General features: G+C 47.2%; 2 protein-coding genes across 3 annotated transcripts in view; one reads left to right on the top strand and one right to left on the bottom strand.

Annotated features, from left to right (window-relative positions):
* The window catches only part of RASSF4 (Ras association domain family member 4), a 666,318-nt gene that overhangs the window by 387,666 nt on the left and 261,936 nt on the right, over positions 1-16,716 (top strand). The gene's annotated exons all lie outside the window — the stretch shown is intronic.
* Positions 2,446-6,052, bottom strand: DEPP1 (DEPP autophagy regulator 1). The gene is made up of 2 exons (XM_069611149.1): positions 5,811-6,052; positions 2,446-3,564 (listed from the first exon to the last, which is right to left on the bottom strand). The coding sequence occupies exon 2, from the start codon at positions 3,560-3,562 to the stop codon at positions 2,801-2,803; it is 762 nt and encodes a 253-aa protein (XP_069467250.1). The 5' UTR covers positions 3,563-3,564; positions 5,811-6,052; the 3' UTR covers positions 2,446-2,800.

The raw sequence follows: 16,716 nt of genomic DNA, 5'->3' as shown, positions 1-16,716 counted from the left end.
TCCAGGTGCCGTGGGAGTTACCCTCTTGGGTCGGGAATGTCCATGTCCTTTCCGGTTAAGTCACCCTTTTTCTGGTTTTGGTTTCCAGATTTAGTCTGTGGTGTTGAAGGGCCAGGTTTTTAGTGATTTCCTGAATTTTAGGTGATCTTCAGTGTTTCTTATTTCTTTTGGGATGTTCCAGGTTTTTTGCGGCTAAGTGGTAGAAGGAGGTGCCTCCAAGTTTTTCATCCCAAAATGACATGGCTTTGCTACCCAATTGTACTTTTTTTCCTGTAAAATCTGCCCAATTAACTTGTTTTCCTTACCCCCCCCCCCCATTGTCGTTAACTGGGATAGGGTGTCATTACCCCACTTTGTCCTATTTGGACTCCCTATCCGTATTCACTCTTCCCCTGAGTTTTAAAGGCTCCTCCCTACTTGATTATTATGTTTCTTTTAAATTGAACATTATGATGAAGTCCCAGCGATTAAGCCTAACTGTCTTTCTTTCGAGGCAAAGATTAACAAAACTCTTAACCACCCCCTGGGAAATGGTGTGACTAATACGCATTGCCTCAAGCACCCAAAAGTCAAGACATCCCCAGGGCTAGGTTTTTACCAACAGGCTATTCGGTATAACAAACTAAAAGAGGGAGTGTGGGGAGTTGCTAACAGTCACTTTATTATGTAATTTTAATAGAAACAGTAGCGCTATATCACTGACTTCAGATCTTTTTGTAGGATGTATATTCGTCTTAATCAAATCCTTTCATGTCTGCAAAGCAACCTTCTCATTTGCACTCTCCAATCACTGCTCAGCCCTTCTACACCACCCACAGTACTAATATTTAAGGATCCGTTTTCCCCTTGATCTATGCAGAGGCAACCATGGTTGCAAATTGATGTAGATATCAGTGAAACTTAACCCTTTGAAATGCACTATATAAATGGTCAATAGTATTATATATATTGTAGCACTGAAGTCTGGTAAGCGATTCCACTATTCCTCTGTGATTCCACTATTCCTCTGTGATTCCACTATTCCTCTGTGATTCCACTATTTATCTGTTGCTTTCCAAACCATAGCAATGTATGATGTGGACTCTGTGTAGTGCACCCCTAAACGAATCCCTCCAAGGAAATAATTGTCGGATAATTTACTAAAACAGTGATGTAAAGTGATTGGGCCTGGATCACATACTTTGGTAAGTGGGGAAGCTGAGATTTTAGGTCGGCCTGCCCCGTTATATCATTTGGAATTCCCAAACTAGACTACGTGGCTCATGGTTATGTAGTTAAAAAGTGGGGGTAGTGGAATTGCCGCCACTTTTATTACACCCCATGCTAAGAGTGTGTAGGTAAAGTGGCAGTAATGCCTACAGCAATTGGATGGGGTATTTTATCCACTTTACTTCCAAAAACTGGAGGAAATGCTGAAGGCCTTGGTGCACGATTACTGGTGCTCGCTCCCCTCACATTGTATACATAAACTATTCCCCCCCTCCCCTCACACTGCCTTTCTGCCTGCTTGAACAGTAGTGCTCGCCTTGGAAGCAAGATGACATGGAGCAACACAGGTTCGATCACTGGGGTCGCGCTTAGAAACCTCTGGGTATTAAGCGTGTTATAAATAACCCATCACCCCAAAAAATAAAAATAACCTATCATACGGCTCAGGCTCGTTTGTATGCATTCACCACTATCCATCCATCAGATGGGGATATTGCCGGAGCTATTAAGTTCCTGCTTCTATCCTAGAAGTGAGAGAGAGAGTTGGAATGTGCACACCGGATCATTAGGACACACCTAGAAGCCATTTAAAGCCTAAATGGGTTATATAAACAGAGTGCAGTTTGTGTCTCAGGTTGACGTTAGAATGGTGGCCTCTTGTTCCTGCTTACTAGTAGATGCCAGCTACACTCATCAAGCCATGATTTGCATCCACTCCGGATATGTTCCAATAGCCACCATCCTTCCTGTCGGCGTGCAGCCACACTATGCCGCGCACTGATGCATAATTCAATACGGCCAGCCCCTTTTTTTCCCCCATGCACAGTCTACCTTCCCAGCTGGTTATAATTGTTTTTTTTTTTAGAACGCTTAATACCGAAGCGGTTTCTAAGCGGACCGGGGATGCGAACCTCTTGCTCTGCTTTGTCTTGCTTCCAAGTCGCCACTGAGCTATACTACCCGTGCAATTATAATTGGTTCTCATAACCTTTATTAAAAAATCAGTTACATCCACTCATTTTGGGATGGGACAGGAAATCCACAGTCACATAAGCCAAAATAGAGCCGGCCTATTAGAACATATTTTTCACCAGAAACCTTTCCAGAGAAATTTGTATGGAATAGCGCACTAATGATGATCAGTGGATCACGATTGCATATCGTGTTCTCATAAGGCAGGCATGTCCCTGGTACTGTACAGTTTATTGCATGCAAATAAAACACAAACCAGGCAAGCAGTAGAGTAACATTTTATTTTTCAGATGTCTGAAAAATGCAGACGTTCAGCCTCTTAAGACTTTCTCTCAATGAGAGACATTGCTGTGAACTTATAAAGTCTATTAGAAAACGTTCTCGAAGATTCTATCATCTGTTCTTGAAAGATTTGGCACAGGACTCGGTGAGAAGGAAAGACCTTGATTGGTCTGAAGTCTGTAAAAGAGTCCAGAAAGTGTTACTGAAGGCTCTAATAATCTAGTGCGTTTTCAGGAAATCCATAACAGTTTAGTGTATGCGCCATGGAAAGTTCTAGAAGAGTCTGTCGAGCTAATGAGAAGCTCAAGCTGAGCCTAAAGTCCAATGTCCCTCTTGCTCACAGCTCATAGATGACTGGCAGGTGGGGGCTTTGTGATGTGCCAAGCATTCTGCTTGGACCTCCGGATATCCGATGTAGCCTCTGTGTCCGGCTCCTTTTCCCGGAAACATCTGAGTGGTCACCTGATCTCGGAGTGTTCGCAATCTGATTATGTCGCTCTGACCCTGAGCTACTGGCACTCTGTCGGTTCCCTGCCATTGGTGCCCGAGTCTGGCGGCTTGGGCAGGCCGCAGATTGTCCATGGTCAACAGGACCTGCCGCTCTTTTGTGGAGTAGCTTGTTCTGTGACTTGTTTTCCTTCCCGTCGTGCCCATACAGCCAATCCAATGGGTCACTGTTGAGGGTTCTGTGCAAAGAGCTGTTCGAGCGTGGTGTGTCCAAAGCATACTCTGCCATTACTCTGCTCCTGGCACACGATGCGTCCAGGGCGGCTTCCTGTGCAGTTTTACCCTGACAGCAGGACGTGTCCCGTGTGCAGTCATGCACATCTTGCCTCCGATGACCGTGCACTATGCCCACCGGATTCAGTTTGGCCCTCTTGTGTGACTTGCGCAAGCTGCTGTGATGGCCACGTGGGCCGTCGGACCCCAGTGAGGTGGGCTGCGCCAGTTGACGAATAGAGCTTGCATATTCGTCCACGGTGTGCGAGGGACTCTTCCCGCTGTCGGCGTTCATCGTGGTTCCGGGTATGAACGTCACCTCCACATTCTCACAGATGGTCGGTAGATGGCTCACAGAAAGGTGCAGCTTGGATCTCATTTCTGTTAAGAGAAAAGGAGTGTCATCAGCGCTGACAAACAGGCACATGTCAAGGGGTGGGTGGATAGGGTGAGAGGGGGTCATGTGTAAAATATTCATCCACACACATTTCACACACCAACAGTCAGATTTTCGGCTGTTCATACACACAACTCGAGTTCCAGTTGTCGGCCTGTAATCTATACTGGGCCCTACACGGAGGACCAGTTGGCAGCCTGTAATCTATACTGGGCCCTACACGGAGGACCAGTTGGCAGCCTGTAATCTATACTGGGCCCTACAGTGAGGACCAGCTGGCAGCCTGTAATCTATACTGGGCCCTACAGTGAGGACCAGCTGGCAGCCTATAGCACATCTCATAAATCAGAGCTCCTGTTCCATAAACGTGATGACAAATTCCCGCTGACTTGCATCGAACACATGAAACCCATCACAATACTCTGAGATAAGAATCGTCCACATCAGACCCCCCCCCCCCACTCAAGGCACCCAGTTGCTTATAACCAACATGAGGTGACTTGTTCACTGCCCTAACACATCGCAGCGTGAAATGGCACACCTTAAGATAGCCACGTGCCTGGCAACGCCTTCCAAGCCTAGGTGGCCTCAGCTCAGCGTAAGTGCCTTGCACGCAAGTGGCATCACATCGACTCTCTGCTTCTTCCCTCTCGTTCTCACAAACCTCTACCTCCTTCCCCCTCCCCCAACACATCCCTATGACCAGCTTGAGGGAGCCTTGCTTGCGGTGGTTTACTTGATGTGCAAACATGGACCAATCGCATCTTAGGCAGACAGTGACAACTCTCTCTCTCTTATTACAGGGAGACGGGCCAGCTGTAGCCATTAATTCACAAGCATCGACAAATGACATCTCTAGCAGACGAGACAGCCCCCCGACCCCCCGTCCTTACCGAATAATGCACTCCCAATGACCTCGCCTATACCAAGGCGCGGCAGCCAAGCGTGAACCATGAACGTCTAACCAGCACCCAATGACATCCCTGCACCATACAATCATGCCATCTGGACCTAGGAACACCCCATACACACTAAAGGAACATGCCTTGCAATGTGCATGCCCACAGCCTGTTTCCTTATGCCCTAAACATCCACTGTGAAGCGACATGGCAAATGGCCCAGCCCACACGCCTATGCATGTATAGCCATTGTGAATGACATCCAAGACCCCATGCGTGCACGGCCATCGAGTGACATACCGCGACATGTCTATATATTCATACCCATTGTGAGGGGCATACCACAAGGACCACCTCCCTGCCGATGCATGTATAGCCGTTGTGAATGGCATACTACAGGAGTCACACCTATGCATGTGCTAGCATTGAGCGACATACTCCTCCATGTCTTATGCATTCTCACGTATTGGGAGTGACACCCCACGCGAGCCGTCCCTCCCAGACGATGCATGTCTAGGCATTGTAAAGGACATTTCACAAGGCATACCTCCATACGCCTGGATACCCGGGCATGGTGCACAGCTCATGCACCCTGAGAGACACCCATCAGGGCGCACAGATGTCATTGTCAATGCTCTCGGCCACTGGGGGTGTTCTTCGGCAGCTCTGGGTGTCCCTCTACACGCCCAACGTTGTCATTTAATATCCTGTGATACAGTGGTGTCGCTTGAAGGCTCGTGCAGGCATATGCCACACGTCACGCAGACATGCCAACGTTATCCAGTAGATTCGGGAGACGGTAGTTCGGTCCTGGTTTTAACTTTGGATTCGGACACTTGTAAATGGGGATCTATAACAGTTGAAATCCAGGACTCGCAGTCCCAGAATTCCAAGTTAAAACCAGGACTGGAGTAACCTCTCCAGAATGGAATGGATCATCTTGGCATGTCTGCAAATGCAGTCATGACAATGAGACCTTTTGAAATAGATGTGCACAAGCGAAACTAAGGGCGCTGTTGTGGACTTTCATGAAATGTAGGGTGCTCGACCCTGCCCACCCATGCTAAGCCGATGCAGACCCACAGGCGCACCCACCCTACCCATTCAATGCGAATACGACCCCAAACCCAAAGAGGCGGACCATTCCAGTCTATCTTGCCATTCCCTCCAAGCAAACACTACCTCATCTGCCCACCCCATGCAGATATTGATGCCAGGGGAGATGACAAGCCCTTTGCTGTGGTAGGGACCGGGAGGGCGAGGGCACCCCCACTTTAACACCCCCAATAACACTTCAAGCACAGAGCTAGCAGCTGGTCTCCAACCCTTACCTGCTATTTGCGCCCGTGGGCTCTGCTTTGCGCCGGTGGTGCGCACGGCGGTGGCTCTCTTTTGCGCCGGTGGTGCGCACGGCGGTGGCTCTCTTGCGCCGGTGGTGCGCAAGGCGGTGGCTGTGCTTTGGTGTCCCCAGGTGCTCGCTAGGTCCGGTGGGCGCTCCGCCCAGGCGAGGCTATCGGGTCTCGGATCGCTCAGTGCGTTGTACCGGTAGTGAGGCACACTATCTCTGCTGAGTGTTTATCGTGAGGGGCTCCGCGGGTCTGTCTGGTGCTTAACACACCCCGTCTCGCGCCGCTGTGTACTTTGGTCTCGGCGAGGCTGCACGGGGCTCTTATAGAGCCGCGCGCCCATTCATTCAAGCCCGCCCAGTTCTAAAAATAGCCTCGGCACGGACTGTGCACACCTCAGGAAGGAGGGGGTTCCAGTGGGAAGAGGAGGAGGGGCGATGTGAGCGGGAAGGCTGCTCTGCTTCCCACAGCACAAGGCCATTGTGTGAACGCTCACGCTGGGGGGGGGGGGCGAGAGAGAGAGAATCATCCTACGAGCACGTGTGCACGTGGGCAGCCATGTGAGGCCAGGCACGTCCCCTGCACATGGCACAGGATTTAGCGGCAGCTGAGCCGAGGGAGGAAAACTGTTATCTTCCCGGACATGGAAACATAACAAGCCCTTCTATAGCCTCACAGAAGGCTGGACTGCCAGTCCTCGTCTGAGTAAGCGGTGCCACCTTGATGGCGTGGGATGTCGGACAAAGCCGCGTTTATTTACGGAATCTGGCAGAGCCCACCCTGTACCCTCCTGGGCGAGATGACGGGTAGGCAGACCCCAATGTACCCACCCCTGACTCAGATATTAGGATGGGTAGAAGTATACGGTGGTTGGTAAACCCTGAAATCATTACACCGATGTTACGGGGGCCGGGGGAGATGGTCACGGACATCGCACCAGCTCCCTTGGTGATACTATGGGACACCAGTATCACGGAGGCCCAGTGCCTCGGAGGATTGATGGGCAGGGGCTGGATATCGCCCCATCCCCCCCATGTCCCCTCCCAGGTGCTATGGGACGCCAGCACCTACGAGGCACGCTGCCTCTAGGGGTGGCAGGTTGAGACCCACCAGCACATGCGGACCCTGGAGGCCCTCTTGGCAAAGCGGCCCCATGGCCCCTGGCCTGCAGGCCCTGCTTGTACAGGTGGGCCTGCAGGCCTTAATGAGAAACGGACTCCAGTCATTCTGTTTTGGAGTCTGCAGCCGTTCTCGTTCACGTGCCTGCAGGGCTCCCTTTAATTAGCTTGTGCCATGACCTGCTCATGGCTCAATTTAAAAGGTCAATGTACATGGGAGGGACCCATCCCCTTAAAGGGACAACACACATGGGAGGGCTACTCTGTAACAACCGAGACACTGACAGTATGGAAAAATGATTGGCCGCAGGCCCTTTATTTTTTTTTACAATAAATATTATGAACAAAACTCCAGATGTGTGCTTTTTGGCACTTCAGGGTCAGGAGGAGAGATGGCGCTAAGGGCAGCCTCCACCCTGACCAGTGGATTTCACCTGCCGGGCACACACACAGGGCAGCAATCAACAATGAAGAGCTGTTAAGTTCCCTCTGCTGTCAAGACCAGCCCCTCCAATCAGAATGTAGCGCACAAAACTGAGAATGATTGGTCATTAGTGACTTAATGGTTTTGTGCCTACTTTCTGATGGGAGGGGAGGTGCAGTGGGGTTTGGAAGTTGGTGTGCATATAAGCTTCTCTGCAGGAGTGCTTGTGACGTCACACGTTCCCTTTCATAGGTGGCCCCCCTACTTTTGTCTGTGGCCCATCTGTGCCCCCCTAAATTTGATTCCTCACGCCCCTGACCCGTGCCGCCATACCTCAATGGGTCTACGGCCACTCCGGTTTTCCTCAAAAGTACCATCCACTTGCAACATTTTTGTTAATGCCAGTGGTCGAAATGTACCAAAAGAAGTAGTGCTAGCCTGGCCTTGCTCCCCACAAACCACATTGCCACGCCCCTCCCACACGCAATCCAAACCCCCAAACAAACCAACCTGCTGTTTAAGGGAATGTGCAGTGCACTGAAGTGCAGGTTTCAACTTCTTCCTACAATTTTATTTTAAAACAAAACCATTCCTGAACAGTGTTTTTTTAAATAAAAGTATAGGAACATTAAAACTTAAAAAATCAAAGTGGAGGAGCACTGCTCCCGCCCACTTTGACCACTGGTTAATGCATTGAGAAAGCCTGTTGAAAATAGCTCCATTCCTTTCACCGATCAATGCACCCCATCAATGTGAAATAAAACCGGGTTTCTCAGGGTTATCCCCCAATGTCTAATGAGGTTTAGCTCCCTGGTCTTGCAAGACCCTGCTATTGCTTTGTTCAACTTCCTTCCGGCTAGATCTATTGCTTTGTTGGAGTTGGCCCCTCTCCATTGCCTTCTGGGAAGTAGCTCGGACATGAAGGTTTGTGTCCCTCTAGCAATGTGATTTGCTAGTTGTTGCTCTGCACATGTATATATAATTCCTTGTCTGCTGCAGCGTTGGAAATTCCATTGGGAAATAGCTCCAACCCTTTTAATGATCAAAGTACACAGTTGCTCTGTACTAAGTTTGTGTTCCCCAAAATTATCCCTTCATGACTGAGAATTGTCCCCCATACTCTTGCAAAGCTTAGCTATAGCTTTGTTCAATTTCTATCTATTGTTTCTTGGACTTTCGCCATTTCCTTTTATTCAGACCTAATATTTCAGTCCCCCTCCAATGGTGTGATATAATATTTCTTGAGGTACCAATGTCCAAACAAGTTGTTTTCTTCCAAGCTCTAGCAAAGTGTTGTCCCCTGAATGGATCACTAGTTAGTCGGGGAGCTCCCCGAAGCTTACCAGCCCTGTCGATGTATGCGGGAAGGGGTCGCCATTCGAATATAGATTGACTTTCCATGCCCTTGTTGCTTGGTCCCTTATTTAAAAGTTGGTCATGCTGGGACAAAGCCATTGGACACCAAATGTGAAACAGGAAGGGGGCCACCCCAGGCCCATCTGTGCCCCACCCCAGAGCCCCATTTCTATACCTTGTACCATCTTTCCCTACCTGCTATAATGGCCATTTTTAACGTGCTATGGTTAATTAAAACCTTATGCACAAACATTAATATACAATTTTTTACCGTTGCAATAATTTAAACAGAGGATTGAATAAAAATTATACGTAGTTAATCCAATAAAAGATCGTTCATAACATGACAATTCATGATCCTCAAATTACATTGCAATGTTTCATAATAAATATTCCTACAATGACATCACTTAAAAATTATTTTCCATATAAAATATGCAGCCCCATTAAGTAGCAATGAATCAGCGGCATATATAGCATCCTAACATTGATCAGATGCAATCAATGTTAAATTATGAACAAAGTTATTATAACCCTACAATAACAATTCATCAGGCTAGGACATGGGGTATGTAAGTGTCTCGCTTTCTATGTTATATTTACAAAATCGGCATTTTCTACATTCATAAGGGACAGGATGTCCATGCCCCACTGTACTCCTTGCAGGAAAGTATATTAAAACGAAGAAACATAATACATCTTTTAAAATCATAATTTTCCATCTTTCAATAAATAATCACGTGGTTTTCCTATATGAAAACCCTGCATATATAAAGTGCATATCTTTTTTTTGCAATAAGATAATCTAGGGCATTAATCATATCACATTGAATAGCTTTCTATTTCATTTGTAAATTGAAACATAAATACTCCTCAGCGTATTGTGAGATAATAAGATTAATATTCTGGGGAAAAGAGTTTAGAATCGATTGCAGATTTTCCATAAAATCATTCATATGTCCTGAGTTTAGCGTTGGCTATAATGCCAAAAAAGCATTCATGGTCAGCTGACTGCATTATTCAATTATACAATTTAGTGTGACACATTTTCCTCAGAGTAGTGAGCGATACAATACCCAGCTCACATTTAATAGCCTCTATGGGAACCGCATTTGGCAATTTGAGTACGGGTCTCCATAACTTTCCTGGCTATCCAACCATGTCGCGTATTTCCCTTCAGGAATATTCAAGGCATAAAAAAAACCTGGAGTGATACTACTTTTATAGTTCGAGGGGATTGGGTCCTCCAATGTATTCCAGATCTGTGACAGTAATCACCACAGCTGTGCTGCTTACTGTCATAAATATGGAATACGTCGTCGGACCATCCCATCGAAAGAACGTTACCAGGTAAGAGAGTAACTTGTTCATCTCAAGGAATCCCTCTATGGAATGTCTACCCCTTTTATCTTCCAATAACATTCCATTCACTGATCATTTGAGCTAATAAGGTATTTCCAAAAAACAATCGTAGATCGATTTTGTGATGGGCAACCCCAAATAAGGGTATGCGTAACATGACATTTAGACAAAGCCATTAAAACCAAGCTAAGCATATTACAAATATCCATAGTACTTGTAAATGCCAAATCATGATTCCAAGGATAGCGTAGAGAACATCTCATAGTTATCAAGATTCGAATCGGACCCAAAGATCCTATTTCCTCCTGAATTCATTTGTAAATTCATATCCTTAAGAGTAAGAACCTGTTTTATCACTCCATGTAATGTAAGCGTCAGCATCTTGTGACTCAGCAACGAACTGGGAGCCCATAATATAGATGGCTTGCGCGGCACACATGGGCGAGAAGGCGAGGCCCACGGATCAATCGGACTGCACCTGATCACACACCAAGTCTGACCCACAGACGTGTCGACGCAAAGGGCTTGCATGGGTAGCAAGGCAGAGGAACCTTCAGCACTATAAAACCGTAAATAATAAATGCCCCTGCCCAGTGCCCGCCATCTGGTTGATGAGTCACTATCGTGACAAGATGCAGATGAAAAACGATTGTATTGCTACGCATCAGCACAAGCAAGACCAATCGCAAGCACAGTTGGGACACTGGAGGAGGAGGTTGTATACAGGCGCATGGGACTGAGGTGCTGCTAATGCCCTGAAAAAGACCTGAATGACCACGACTACGGCTGCGGGTAGCCCCTGGTGGGCCTTTACTTACTGCACGCCCCTTTAGCATGTCTAATGGGAACCAAGCACTAATGTCAATGTAGAACGGGGTTCCCAACAAGCAGACTCACCCACTCACCGACTCCCAAACTGCTTCTTCACTTAACCTCACTTCTCGCCTGCACATTTGCGCTAGAGAGGGGTTTTTGAATTGCAGCAGCAGGCTTGGTTTGCCGAGAGCGGAGCTGCCAGGCAAAAATCAAATATGAGTGCTCCAGCTGCTTCCGCAGTGCCGGTATCGGAAGCACAGTGTCCCCGCAAAACTTCTTTTTCACTTAACCTCAATTCTCCTCGTGCCATTAGTCTGCTCACTTTCAGCCTTTCAGACTTTCTCCCTCCTGTAAAAGGTAGATCCCCATTGCTGTCAGGGGGACTGGCACCTTCTTGGCCATACCTAGCTCTTCTGCCCTTAACTCATTTACTTCGATATTCCGCCCTCAAAATCAATGCTCCCCATTTATTCCGAAGCCAAAACCTAAGCACCACATGTTATTCCTATGTTACCCCTTTCTACCTCCTTTAAATCTTCTTGAGTCATGCATCACACCCGGTTTTCCTTTAACAGGTCAAGCAATCGCACTGCCTTGTGCAGTTGTTAGATATTCTGTTTGCATTTGCCCACGCTGTGCCACTGAAAACATAACAATGTCTACATTCCAGTTGCCCTCTCTATAGTATATAACTATGTGCAGTTGACCCTGTTGTTGCCCTCTTGTATGATACAGCATTTATAATGCGCCTATACATGTGTTTGCGCTTCCTTCTCAGCTAATGGCGATGGTATTTGCTCCATTCTTTACCGTTGAGTAACCGTTTGTTTAGCTTTTATGTTTTAAGTAACATTGATAACTGTTCACGTTCGTTGTGGTGCTTTAATTACATCTGGTGATGTTTATGATCTGTTATGTTCTACTAACTATGCTGCTCTGTTCTACTAACTATGCTGCTGTTGTATTGTTTACAATGAGTATCCAATGTGCCATTTCTCTATCTGCACAATATGCTTCACACCCTCCCTGCGTAGTGCTTAGCGCTGCAGCCAGTTCTGAACATGACCTAGTCAATGTTTAAATCACTATCACTCTATTCAATTCTTCTCATTGTTAACTCGCAATCATTCTCCATTTAGTGCTTTCTTTCTTCCGCATTCTAACTTTCCCTATTCAACTGTTCTTCATTATGGGCTTTATAGTACCATATCATGGGAGCTCAGGAGCTCCTCAAATTTTCTTTACTATCCCATGGAGCCGTACTCCTTATAGCTTACCGAACTTATTGCGGTTTCCATTCCAGCCGTCCCTTGCTCCTCACTCATTCCTCTCTTAACCCGCTTGGGTGTTTGCTTTTCTTTGACAATCTGTGCCAAGATGCACGCAAGAGCGCTTGCTCCACTTGGTTTAACAAATATAGTGATCCGTTGCGGATCAATGAAACTACTTTTGCCGTACCATCCTCGACAATCACACTAACTGCAGAACGAGGTTGCATTTCCTTAAGTGGACTTAGCCTTTCAACCTTACGAGGTGGATTGTTCCAGCAGTTTTGTTAACTTAGTGTGTCCGTATCCCCCAAGAGTTGTTAGCGTGGTCGCCATGTGGGTTTGGAAGCATTAGGTCACATCTTCCATAACATTCTACATATGGCAATGAGTCACACCCCCTTCCTAGTGAGATTTGGTGCACGCGAATACCCAGCAGACCCACGCGCAGGCTGGATACCTTGCAAAAGAGGATGGCGGGCACCGAGTCCAGTGCGGTGCTCCTCAAAGGCTGGAGCCTGTCGCGCACATCGAGTATGCAGCAATAGACACATCTGAGATCCTCGACTGGCACAGTCAGCCCGTTGTCAGCACTTGCCCCCTGACACCTCTGTACTGCTGGGCCAGTGTCACGACACATGCATGGACCTGTGATGGGTGGCATGTAGTCTTTCAAGATGCACCAAACGCTATATACCACTGAAGAGAGAGTCCCAGGAATGGCCCTTATTACCCCTATGCAAATGTCCACTTGCAGAATGAAGAATTAAAGGTGTAACTCGCTCTTTGGCCAGTCAACAACTGCACCAATTTATCGCAGATATGACCAGAGATATTCTCTCAGACAGCCATTTAAACCATGTACAGTTGATGGTTTTCAAGGAGACCGATCTCGTCAATGGATCAGGTCTACTAAAGCCAGGTATCAATCCCGTCATTAGTGACATCCCGACAAAGCCGTGTTAGCCATGAAGCAAATATGCATCCATTCATGAAGCTACACAAGCATGTACTAGTTTATTGCTTGTAGACATGAAAAACATGCGTATAACTCCTGTAGGTAGAGGACGGCTACATTTATATAATGTTAAGAACATTTCCTTTCTTTTGCCGAAGCGAAACCGGAAGATGCAGAATATACGTGGACCAAGCTTACATATGCTTTATTGCAACTAACCATAAGAAGCCATGAATATGCGTAGGGAACCTATAGGGTGACTGAAGTGAATCGGATTGGAAAGACATGCCACAGATGCATGGAAGGAGAGACATGATCCCTGCAGCACAAGGCGCAGAGCTGGCGTTCACAGCTAAGGGCTGGGGTGGGTGGACAATTCCTGGTTCCCGAGGCAGCACGCCACTTGCACAAATTCAGAACAAAATCCTCATAATTGCAGACAGAAGAGATTTATTTTGCAGTCCCATCACATGTGACCCTGCAGAACAGGACAATGCTCATTTACTCGTGGTGGGAAGCAAAGCTGTTGGGAGTGGAATGATACAAGTGTTGCCCACCAAAATTGCAACCTGCAGGCACTCGCTTAGGTGATCAGACAGTGATGACAATATGGAACACACAGCCCTCCATGTTTCTTCCCGTCACCTTGAATAGTTGCACTCGGCTGTGTGACCAGACAGGGTGCGAAGCCTGGGAGGACCCGCTCTAGCTAATCCTGAAGCTCCCTTTGTGATGTGGTATAAAATGTTGCACAGGCCAATGGTATCCCTGCGACCCTTCAACAGTGTAGTTTGTAACATTCAGGGATAGTCTCAGGCGGAGCTACCTGATACGGAGAACCAATGAACATACTAACGTATAGTTTCTGTATATGTAGTTAGCCCAAACTGATGAATGGGAACACCCCATAGGTTTTTGGGGTGGACCTGAATTTGTGATGTCATACTGGTATAAAAACATGTGACACAGGTTCAGAAGCTGGGAATGCTGGATAATTATTTGTCCTGTGTAATCCATGTCTGTTTTGGATAATAAAGACAGTATATTTTGCCGCATGGCTGAGTCTTCTGTTCTTGCGATGGAGTGTCTTTAATGGGCCTAATTTTCTATAAGTATCGGAACGAATGCTTTGCGGTCCCATCTGAAAGTCCTTAACCGCACCTAACAGAAACACGGTGCACGCTAGCAGGTGAGAGCGTTGTGAAGCACTCCATAGGGATATGGTCTTTGTCCTGCCACCTAACCTCTTGCTGCAGCCTCTTCCTTTCCTCATTCTCGAGCACTCCACTCATCCACCTCCAACTCTCAGGGCCAGACGCTTCTCCAGGCAGAGAGTGGGGGGGGGTAGATCTCTGTTCTCGTCTGGGGCCTCCCTCTGGAACAGTCTCCCTGCCCCTCTCAAACTTGAGCAGGACCACCTAAGAACTTCCTTTTCCCTTCCGCTTTCTCTCTCCCTCGCCCTTGCTGATGGCCCTGTCTGTTGCGCATACTGGTTACCTGGCACCCACTGTACTTACAGGACCAGGCTCCTGAATGACCAGTTGCCCTTGCACAGCCTCTGGCACTCCCAATCACTTAGGGACTGTATCTGCAACCCTTTAGTCCCCTGACTTCTCTGCACTTATGAGACACTTGCCTAGCAGCACTTAGTTCCTTTGCACTCTCCCCTCACCCCTCCCCTCTGGCACTTCTCCCCCTTTCACCCTCCCACACTTGTAAATGACACAAGGCCTAGTAAGATCTCTATTCCCTTCCTTTTCTTGTCACACCTAGAAACACTTGTGTACAGGCACGTTCTAAATGACTTGTATATTCTTCACCAATCGGCTCCAAACCTTTTCTCTGCCGCTTTCATTACTTTCATCATTTCTTCTTCTGGCTGTTTGCTTTCATACGTTCTATACTCCATTGTTCTGCTTGCAGTGACCCCGCTCTGCTGAGCTAGAATGCTGCACTTTCCAAAATTATCACTTGGTTTCGGGCAAAACCTTGCCCTGCGGCTGTTAGGGGCATGGGATTAACAGTCTACATTTGCCAATTTTAAGGCGCACAGGACTTGAACTGTGGTTGAGTTTATGGCCCTTTAGTAACATGCACACAATGGATGCGTTCGCAGAATAACCAAACCAACTCAGGAAGATGGCAAAGATAGTGTTTTATTAACTATTATCTAAAACGGGGAGTTACAATGAACATCAACGGATGATTGCTCCATTTTCTCTGAGATCTTCTCATAAAACATACATTTTATACTAAAAATACATCCGAGGTGATGTCATACTACGTGGCAAATAATGGAAAACCGACTAGGGATTGTAATTGACTTAAGGGGAACATCTAAGTACACATTGCATGGGAACTAGGGTTGTTATTGGCTTCCCACTATCAGGTGGACAATATATGCCTACCTCTAAAATATGTCATCCTTAAAATCATTAAGTACACAGTTTTCAATTGGTCTTCAAACTAGAAGGTCCTTTGTATGGAACATTTGGTTCACTTAGCAGCACGTAAGCCCAGACCCAGATGCAAGAAGGTGGACCTGACTCTACCCCCCCACCCAATTAGCCCAACATCTCTCATTGCCCATGCCTTCTGCCACAAAGGTTGTCTTTGAACTTGGCCTTGCAAGGTTTCCTTGTCCCTGGGAATACATGGAGTGCAGGCACTCACTATCATTATTCTAGGACTCCAAGTTAAATTATATTTCCATCCTTGGCTCACGTGATGGGAGACCATGATTTGGTCCATTTTGCGGGTTTTTAAATGTCTTAAATGAATAAAACTTGGCGTGCTTGGTGTTCTTTCCCTGCACCCCAACAAGGGATGATTCATCCTTCACACGTTCACTTCTTTCAAGAATAGATGGGGTTGTCTCAATGGGTATCTTCTTTCGCGTATACGCTGCAGTATTGGCACAACTGCTGGTGTCAAACATGGCACAATCTCAGACTTCCAACATATAGGAGGTAGGTGGGGGGATTTCCTACAGAGGCATGTAACTGCTCCTCTACATGGTCATTTACATGCACAGGCCATACCTTTCCCCACTGCACCATCCAAGCCGATAACTTGTCAGCTGCAGTTTGCTGACAAAATGAGTGCTAGCCCGCTGTGCTGTTTCTTTCAAAGCCCTGTTGCCCTTTGAGCTGCCTCACTCCTGAACTGTTTCCAGGTTCGTGGGTCTGTTCGTACTGGATTGAACTTGCCGTACAGCAGCTGCACGCCACCAGTGCTGGCCTCACACATGTGCTTCCTCCACTTGTAGGTTGCCCCAGGCCCGAACACCCTGCACTGCTGTGCAATGGAGTGTGAAGCTTCCTAGGTGCGCCAGCGACCACCGACCCTCTGCCCTTCCAGGTACCATGCCACCCTAAGCTAATCCGCCCAATTCCGCTCCTGGCCATTGTGCAGGAACCTCCCAATACCATTGCAGCTTCAAATACCATCATCCTCTTTGAAGGGCTCCATTTCTTTGAAGCTGCTTCTGCTCACAATCTGTCTCCATATGGAGACACAACAGTTAATTAAAGGAGAGTTCCGGGACTTTTTTTTTTATTGTCCCTACGGTTCGGCCATGTGTTTTTAA

The sequence above is a fragment of the Ambystoma mexicanum genome, chromosome 8, assembly GCF_040938575.1.
Source record: "Ambystoma mexicanum isolate Mex_15411 chromosome 8, UKY_AmexF1_1, whole genome shotgun sequence".
In the NCBI taxonomy this organism is placed as follows: domain Eukaryota; kingdom Metazoa; phylum Chordata; class Amphibia; order Caudata; family Ambystomatidae; genus Ambystoma; species Ambystoma mexicanum.
This window is presented reverse-complemented; position numbering and strand designations above follow the sequence as displayed.

Coding starts and splice junctions, on each gene's coding strand:
- DEPP1 (XM_069611149.1), bottom strand. CDS start 3,562: ATGAGATCCAAGCTGCACCTTTCTGTGAGCCATCTACCGACCATCTGT.